The sequence below is a fragment of the Phaethon lepturus genome, unplaced genomic scaffold, assembly GCF_000687285.1.
Source record: "Phaethon lepturus isolate BGI_N335 unplaced genomic scaffold, ASM68728v1 scaffold40091, whole genome shotgun sequence".
Classification (NCBI taxonomy): Eukaryota; Metazoa; Chordata; class Aves; order Phaethontiformes; family Phaethontidae; genus Phaethon; species Phaethon lepturus.
Genome location: NW_010520564.1, coordinates 18,480 through 26,991, shown reverse-complemented (window position 1 = coordinate 26,991; position 8,512 = coordinate 18,480). Strand labels below are relative to the sequence as shown.

General features: G+C 44.2%; 1 protein-coding gene across 1 annotated transcript; it reads left to right on the top strand.

Moving 5' to 3' along the window:
• The first annotated feature begins 4,449 nt into the window (after nt 1-4,449).
• On the top strand, nt 4,450-7,563 carry GDF5 (growth differentiation factor 5). Its single transcript, XM_010297436.1, has 2 exons — nt 4,450-5,083; nt 6,680-7,563. The coding sequence occupies exons 1-2, from the start codon at nt 4,450-4,452 to the stop codon at nt 7,546-7,548; spliced, it is 1,503 nt and encodes a 500-aa protein (XP_010295738.1). The 3' UTR covers nt 7,549-7,563.
• Nucleotides 7,564-8,512: the final 949 nt, after the last annotated feature.

The following is an 8,512-nucleotide window of genomic DNA, read 5'->3' as shown; positions in this document are numbered from 1 at the left end:
CTCCAGGCGGGAACTAACGCTGCTGCGTCCTTTTTCATGCTGTCCCTGGTTCCCGGGAGCCACCACGTATGCATCACTGCAGCAGGCAGGTACTTTTCACTGCTAGCGTTCTTGAGGCAGGACATGTCGTGGGAAGTAGGTGTTCTGTAGGCTCGCTCCTGTTCAGAGGCGTAGCCAAGTCCTTTGATAAACAGTGACACAATTCTTTCCTTGGACTTCCAATTTTTTGTTTATCGTCATGGCTTTGTAGCACAGCCTTTTAAAATTATGTCACAATTTCCCATGGTAGCAGGAACTTTATTATCTTTGTTCTTCTTTGTCCCAAGACGAGCAATTTTTAGTTATAGCATCTCTGAGTTTACTGTAATTCTTTCCTTTCACAAAGCACAGAGCTATTCTTTCCTTATAATTAGCTTTTCATGCTTTTAAAAATCTGTCCCCAAAAAGCTATGGTGCAGAGGTCTAAATTATCCCAGAAATACAATGTTAATTAGTTTCAATAAGCAAAAGCAATCTGACAGCAAAGGCTTAATATATGAAGTTTACCCAACTCAATCCTGTAAGTCCGTTCTGGAAGTTAGTTCACCTGGAAAAGGACAATGAAATTCCTGGTAGATCACTAGAATAAAGATTTCCACGCGCAGCTCAAACTGCAAGTTTGCAGCAGTGAACAAATTCTGACTCTTGGCATCACATGTCAAACGGAGCCTCCCTGGAGCCATGTTGGGGTGACCAAACGTAGAGGGTATATTTTAGAGCGCAGCCAGGGAGTTCTGGGCTCTGTGGGCAAGCCCAGCATTTTCTGCTTGGCTCAGCCCTTGCCTTTATTCCGCAGCGTCCTCTGACAGATCGAGCAGGTGGTCTGAGCTTCCCCTGAGAAGGACCCTGCTGTTGCCTGCTGCAGCTCTGGGTAGGACTTAGTTGGCTGGAGTTCAGCAGCAGTGCTGCATCCGAATGACAAAGACCTACAGGTGGCAATATGATCACAAGGTACATGCTTCGGGACCACAGCAAGTGTTAGTGTGTGCCTTTGCCCAAGAATGAAAGAAGGGAGAAGCCTTATCCTGGAAAGGGGCCTGTGCGCTGGGGCTCCAGGGTCTACCTCACTGTCACATGGAACATGCAGATATGTAGACCTGGGTAGGGCCTTTTATCCTCAGGGAATGGCAACTTTTTCAAGACTGTGAAATGTTTCTTCAGCTCCCCGGAGTGATCCTTTCCTCTAGCCCACTCTGGATGTCCAGAGGGAATCACTGAAATTGTCTGAGAAGGTGGCACAGCTCAGGTAGACATAATTTTAGGACTGGGAGACCAAGAGGCAGTGCTCTTCCAAGGAGCAGAGACTCGGTTAGTTCTCTCTTTTCAAATCCCTACACAGACTGTGTGAGGAGCTGCCTTTACAGAACGGGCCAAGAAGGACAAGTGGGCTGTATGAACCAAGCCACTCCAGTGGTACACGTAAACTTGGCCAGTGGCGAGAGCTCATGTGCCTTGAACATCTCTTCCTATGTGTCCTGTATCTGATCTAAAGCCTGCACTGGACTGACGGTTTCCATCTACATATTGAAGATAACCACTTGAGTTTGAGCTTAGGCAGCTGGAATAACCCACATTAAATCCACTCCACTTGCATCCAGAGGGTAGTGGTCAATGGCTCAATGTCCAAATGGAGATCGGTGATGAGCGGTGTCCCTCAGGGGTCTGTACTGGGACCAGGACTCTTCAATACCTTCATCAATGACATAGACAGTGGGATCGATGCACCCTCAGCAAGTTTGCAGATGACACTAAGCTCAGTGGTGCAGTTGATATGCCTGAGGGAGGGGATGCCATCCAGAGGGACCTGGACAAACTTGAGGAATGGGCCTGTGTGAACCTCATGAGGTTCAACACGGCCAAGTGCAGGGTCCTGCACCTGGGTCGGGGCCACTCAGCACAGGCTGGGGAATGAAGGGATTGAGAGCAGCCCTGCCAAGGAGCACTTGGGGTACTGGTGGATGAAAAGCTGGACAACAGGCCACTCTCAGCCCGGAAGGCCAACTGTATCCTTGGCTGCATCCAAAGCAGTGTGGCCAGCAGGGTGAGGGAGGGGATTCTGCCCCTCTGCTCCACTGTGGTGACACCCCCGCTGCAGTGCTGCATCCAGCTCTGGAGCCCTCAGCACAGGAGAGACATGGACCTGTTGGAGCGGGGCCAGAGGAGGCCACAAACGTGCTCAGAGGGGTGGCACAGCTCTGCTGTGAGGACAGGCTGAGCGAGCTGGGGTGCTTCGCGCTGGAGCAGAGAAGGCTCCGGGGAGACCTTATTGCAGCTGCCAGGGCTTAAAGGGGGCTTCTGAGAAAGCTGGGGACAGACCTTTTAGCAGGGCCTGCAGCGGTAGGACAAGGGGTAACGGTTTTAAATGGAAAGAGGGGAGATTTCGCCTCGATCGAAGGAAGACTTTTTTGACAGTGAGGCTGGGGAAGCACTGGCCCAGCTTGCCCGGAGAGGTGGTAGATGTTCCCATCCCTGGAAACATCCCAGGTCAGGTTGGAGGGGGCTCTGAGCAACCTGATCTAGTTGAAGGTGTCCCTGCTCATGGCAGGGGGCTTGGACTAGATGGCCTCCAAAGGTCCCTTCCAGCGCAAACCATTCTGTGGTTCTGTTATTAGTGTAGGGCCATAACAGGACATCCTATCTTGATCCTCGCCCCAACCATGGGGAACGGTTTTGTCAGAAGTAACTCTGTGAAAAGCTGCTTTATTTTGATGGGGAATAGCAAAACTACAACTGACATCAGACGAAGGGCCATTAGGTCAAAATCAGGAGGGTGGGTTTTTGGATATACTTTATTTGTGACTTCTGTGAAATCAGTGAACTCTTTTATCCTTCAGTTTCTCCATCAAAACAAGGTAAAGCATTCAGAGGTCCTCCTGTAGGGTTGCAGGTTGTTATTTCTGAAAGTAGTTTGGTGTTTCAGGGTGGGAAATGCTAAAGCACACACAATTCAAGCTAAAAAGTGTTGCATCTTTTCCCTTCTTGCCTCAGAAATAAGAACAGCTGAGGGAAGAGGACTGGGCTTAGCGTCAGCATGAGGTGAGAGAAGGGTCCCGTTAATCCCTGTTCAATCCATCCCGGTGCCTCATTTCCTAAAGGCTCATTTAGAACAACAACTGTTCATTTTTTTGCAGCTTATGAAAGACTCGCTTGCCCCCCACTCTCTTTTGTACGGCTGAAAGCAGCAGCATAGCTTTGACACATAAGTAACAGTGGTTTCTAACTACCAGCCTTCTTGTGGCCGTGGGGTAGGAGGCCTTTCAAAATTTTGCATCTGATTTTAAAACAAAGGCTGGCGTTCAGCAGCCTCTGGAGGAAAGACTGGGGTTTCGGGGTGACTCCAGCTCCCCGAGCGGCTCTGCCTGCCTGCAGGGCGCACTGCTGCCCCACAGTGCGCCGCTGCCCACCCCGCAGGGCATCCCCACCGGCAGAAGCTTCTTCTCCAACTGGGCTTACTTGGATTTTTTTTAAAGCACAGCAATAAATACGCCAAAATACACTGACTGTGGGCATGGCTGTGTTGTGTTTGTGAAAAACTAAACTTTACCCTTGCTAAGCGCCTGCGTTACCAGTCCAGCCCTTCAGTCACAGGAGGACAAAGTGAAGCCACTGTTACAGTTCTCTGGAAAAAGAGCTAAACAAATTATACTTAGATATTTTAATGTATGTGTCCAGTGGACTGTATGACAGGTCTCACTTGTTGATCTTGCAGTTTGTCCCATTTAAACATGAAGTTCATTGAAGGCTAAGGTAAAGGTTGCATTGCCACTTGAAAAGGCATCCTCTGGAGTTTTGAGCCTGTGGAACTGTTTCACATGAGGCAGAGTATGACTCATGCTAATGAAAAGGGTAAAGAAGATTTTTTTAAAGAAATATATCGCAGTTAAATTAGTTTAGACAGCATGACATCAGAGAGTAATTAAATAGGTTTGTTGGAATTCCGTTTCCAATTCCTGAGTTCAGGTTTGTAAAAGATTTCTGAGCACCTGCAGGTCTCTGTGTGTGAAATATTTTCACTGGAAAGGATTCAAAACTTTAAAAAAACCTTTTAACACAGAGGCAGCATTACGCCATTCTTCCTTCTTGGAAAAAAAACCCCTTGGATTTAAACAGGACTCCTTCAAGTTTTCAGTCAGTTTTACAGAAGAAAATGAGGTGGTAAACTTTCTCTTTTCAAGAACAAGTTCTTTATAGCTGCTAACTGAAGTCAGGGGAGTTCGTATCTGAGTACATGAGCATTTCCACTATGGGACTGGATACAAGTATTGAACAACAAGATTTGAAATGTTTTAATCTCAAAAGAAAACCATTTTTGCTGACTTTGGTTTTTAATTTCTTTCATGTTTTCTTCTGCCAAACTGGAGGAACCTTTTCTGATTTTTTCTTTAGTGGCATTCAGAGGAAGACCAGAGGATGAAAATCCTGCATTTTCTCACTTTACTGCTTTGGCATTTGACTTGGCTGTCTCTGGATCTAGTTCCTGGAGCGCTGAGTAATTCTGAAGCAGGCCAGAGTAATCCAGGATCTAAACTAGGTTTTTTAAAAGCAGAAGGAAAAGAGAGGAATCCCTCAGCACGGGCAGGTACACTGAGGACTGCAAGCCATGGATATAGTACTGGGACCTCAAAGGCTAGGGCTAAAAGCACTGCTGTTCAGGCTGGAGCTGTGCTGGCCAAGAACGATGAATCGAAGAAGGTTTTCTCAAGGACAGCAGCCACGGAGGGCAAGGTAGGACACCTCCCCAGCAGACCTTCTGGAGTAAGGACAGTGACTCCAAAGGTTCAAAATCTTAGCAGCAAGGTGGCTTTGAAAAAAACTGGCACAAGCAGTACTGACACTGATTCTTTCAAAACCAAAAAGACTAAAGAGCCTGTAACCCAGAGGGAAACTAAGGAAACTTTCAGACATCCCCCTATAACGCCACATGAATACATGCTCTCTTTGTACAGGACTCTCTCAGATGCAGAAAGAAAAGGTGTTAATGGAAGTGTAAAACTGGAGGCTGGACTTGCCAATACAATAACCAGCTTTATAGACAAAGGACAAGGTAAGAAAGGAGCTCGTGTGTCTGTGTGTGTGTGGACAGATAGAGATGTCTGAGTGTGTTTGTACATGTAGAGAGCATTAGAAAATAATCATACTTTGTTAAAATCAAATAGCTCTTTTTAATGTAAATTAAATCATACAGCTTTGCTGCAGATTTTGTCTTCCTGCCATATCTTGGAAAATTCATTTAGAGGCAGAACTAGATGGTTGTGTGGCAGCCAAACAAAACGTTTAGAAAATAATTTAGATGCATATTGTTGAAAATCAATCAGTCTTTGCATGCTTAGGTGTTTAAAAACCTTTTAAATTTTTGTCTTATTTTCCTTCCATAAATAGCTTCTGGAAATGGCTAATATTAGATTTTATTATAAAGTATGTCTAAAAACATATGCTAAGAACAGGTCTATTCCATGAAAAAACCCCACAAGTTTCAGTATCAAAGGGTCAACTGAATTTGTTCAAGGTAGAATTGTGATGAACTACAGTGTAGACCCAAGAGTCATTATAGCAGAAGGTGGGTGTATCTGTACTAGCTCAAAGCTTATGCTCTCAGGTGCCACCATCCACAGAAGCCCACAGCTAAGCACAGACTAACAAGAGTAAATAACTTCTGGGACTCCAGAAATTGCAGTTCAACACTCTGGTTCCAAACTTTTTTTGAAATTTGGACTAGTGTCTGCTTTCACACAAGAAATAACCAGGCTCACAAAGAACAATGCTGACCTTACTGCTCTGGTCAGAGAGCCCCATGTTGCTCCCAGTGACATTAGTAAGAGTTTTGTCATGTACTGAAGGAAGCAACACAGGCTACAGCTGGTAAGGTAATGGTGATGGAAGACTCATCCTGGACTGGATTTGTTTTCCATTCAATTATGAATAGCTTGGTTTCTTGGGAGGGATGATGCGCTGCTCACAAGTGCCGCATTCAGGTTCTCAGCTCGCCACTGGAAGGCATTGTTAATGTAACATCGCTAAAATGTTGGCTCAGCCATATTCCTTGTTAGTGCTACTCATGAGCTTAACCAAGCAAATGTAACGTCAGGTTAAAGGGAGGTATGTTTTTCTTCCCAATTTGAAAAAGTCGTGAGTCGTGAGGTTAAGTTAATAAGGCAATTATCCTTGTGTCTGGCAGTTCCTGGGGGATGTTGGTTTTAAAGGACTAATTCACTATTGTGTCGTCTAAGGGTAAATTTGCTCATGTTTGGAGCCAGCATGAGGCCTGGGCACCACTGAAGCTCTGTTTCGGTAATTTAAGTAGGATAGAAGTGGTGAATAGGCCCTGTGAGTGCTCAGCTCTGAAAAAGGACTATTTTTCAATTGGCTAATTGCTACTTTGAAGTTAGAAAATGCCCGCCAGTGAAAGAAATGAGATTTCTGCAAGGCAAACTCAGAAACTCATTTCCCTCTTGAGTCACTGAGCTCTTCTAGATCCCTGCACAGAGCTGATCCCTTAGACAAAAATTACCCTTTCTGTTTGGTGGGCTAATTAAGGAAACTTCTAGGCTTATGAGCAAACTTCAGGAGAACCATTAAGAATTGATTAACTGATACTGATCTGTGCTTGATATACATTTAAAAATGTGTATGCTTTTTTTAGATGAGCGAGCACCAACTATAAGAAAACAAAAATACATTTTTGACATCAGTGCATTAGAAAAAGATGGTTTGCTGGGAGCAGAACTTCGAATATTGAGGAAAAAACCTTCTGATACGTGGAAGTCTCATTCTTCTGGAAAAACTTCTCAAGTGAAACTATTTAGTTGCTCTACAAACAGACAAGCAGCAACACTCCTGGACTCACGTACTGTCAGTATCACAGATACACCAAAGTGGGAAGTGTTTGACATCTGGAAACTTTTCAGAAACTTTAAAAACTTGGTTAACTTGTGTTTTGAGCTGGAAACTTTTGACAGGGGGAGAGCTGTTGATCTCAGGAGTGTGGGATTTAATAGAACAGGAAGACAGGTCAATGAAAAGGCTCTCTTCCTGGTATTTGGGAGGACAAAAAAAAGAGACTTATTCTTCAATGAAATCAAAGCTAGATCCGGCCAAGATGACAAAACTGTTTATGAGTACTTATTCAATCAGAGGCGGAAGAGAAGAGCTCCTCTAGCAACACGGCAAGGGAAGAGGCCCACTAAGAATCTGAAGGCAAGGTGTAGCCGAAAAGCCCTCCACGTGAATTTTAAGGATATGGGCTGGGATGACTGGATAATAGCCCCTCTAGAGTATGAAGCATATCACTGCGAAGGGCTTTGTGAATTCCCCCTTCGGTCCCATCTGGAGCCCACCAATCATGCAGTGATCCAAACATTAATGAACTCAATGGACCCAGAATCGACACCCCCAACTTGCTGTGTCCCAACGAGGCTGAGTCCTATTAGCATTCTTTTCATTGACTCTGCAAACAATGTGGTCTACAAGCAGTATGAGGACATGGTAGTGGAGTCATGTGGTTGTAGGTAGCAGAACAGTTGCTCACATGATTATGTTATGAAAGGTAATATGACACATTGAACATAACCTCTCCTTAAACAAGGTTAACTAGATTTCTTACCTCTAGGGTAAGTATGTTTACAAGGATGTAGCAATAAATCCAGTGCTTCTAATTGTCTCTCCACCACGGGCATGTTCAGTAGCATTTGGATGCTGTCATGCAGCCTGATATAAGGCCTCGTGTCAATGACATGAGACTGGTTCTAACTGAAGTCCATGATAGAGAAGATTATACCTCCACACCTATAGATCGCCTGTTTTTAGTCTCAAGGCAGTGGGTAAAGATGGTATCAGTGAGCTGTGGATATGACCTGTTTGATCCTTTGAACAATGTTCTTGAGACTGAATTTAATGTCTGGGTCCCATGTACTTTGTCCATTACGAAATGTAAAAAAAGATTCCTGATGTCTAGAAGAGAAGGTTTGTGTTCTGGTGTGCTCCCATCTTGGTGTAAATAGTTACACTGTAATATGATTTCTTTCTGATTAGCTCTTTAAACTATGCATATATAAAAAAGGAGTCATTAAATATAATATGTTGATTTAGTTTTAAGTTTTATGTGGAGATAGGCGATGCAGGAGCTGTTTGCTTCCATGTATGTTTTCCTCCAAGCTACATATCTTTCTTGAGTATCCACCTTTCCATTATTATGTAGCAAGATATATTACTCTGTGTAAGGTCCAAGTTGTTCTCAAATGCTCATAGTACAAGTGTTCAATTATGGCATAAGATGTAATAAATTATTGACATAGTGCTACATTGTGTCTAGCTGTCCAACTCTGCATAATTAGAATGCTATTAAGAAATTGTTTTTAATGTTTTTGTGCAATAAATACAAGTGAAAGGGACTTTTCAGTGCAGCAAAATACTAGTGGTATGCAAAACATGACCATGTATTTTGCTTGCCTCTAACTCTGCTGCCACAGAGAGAAAC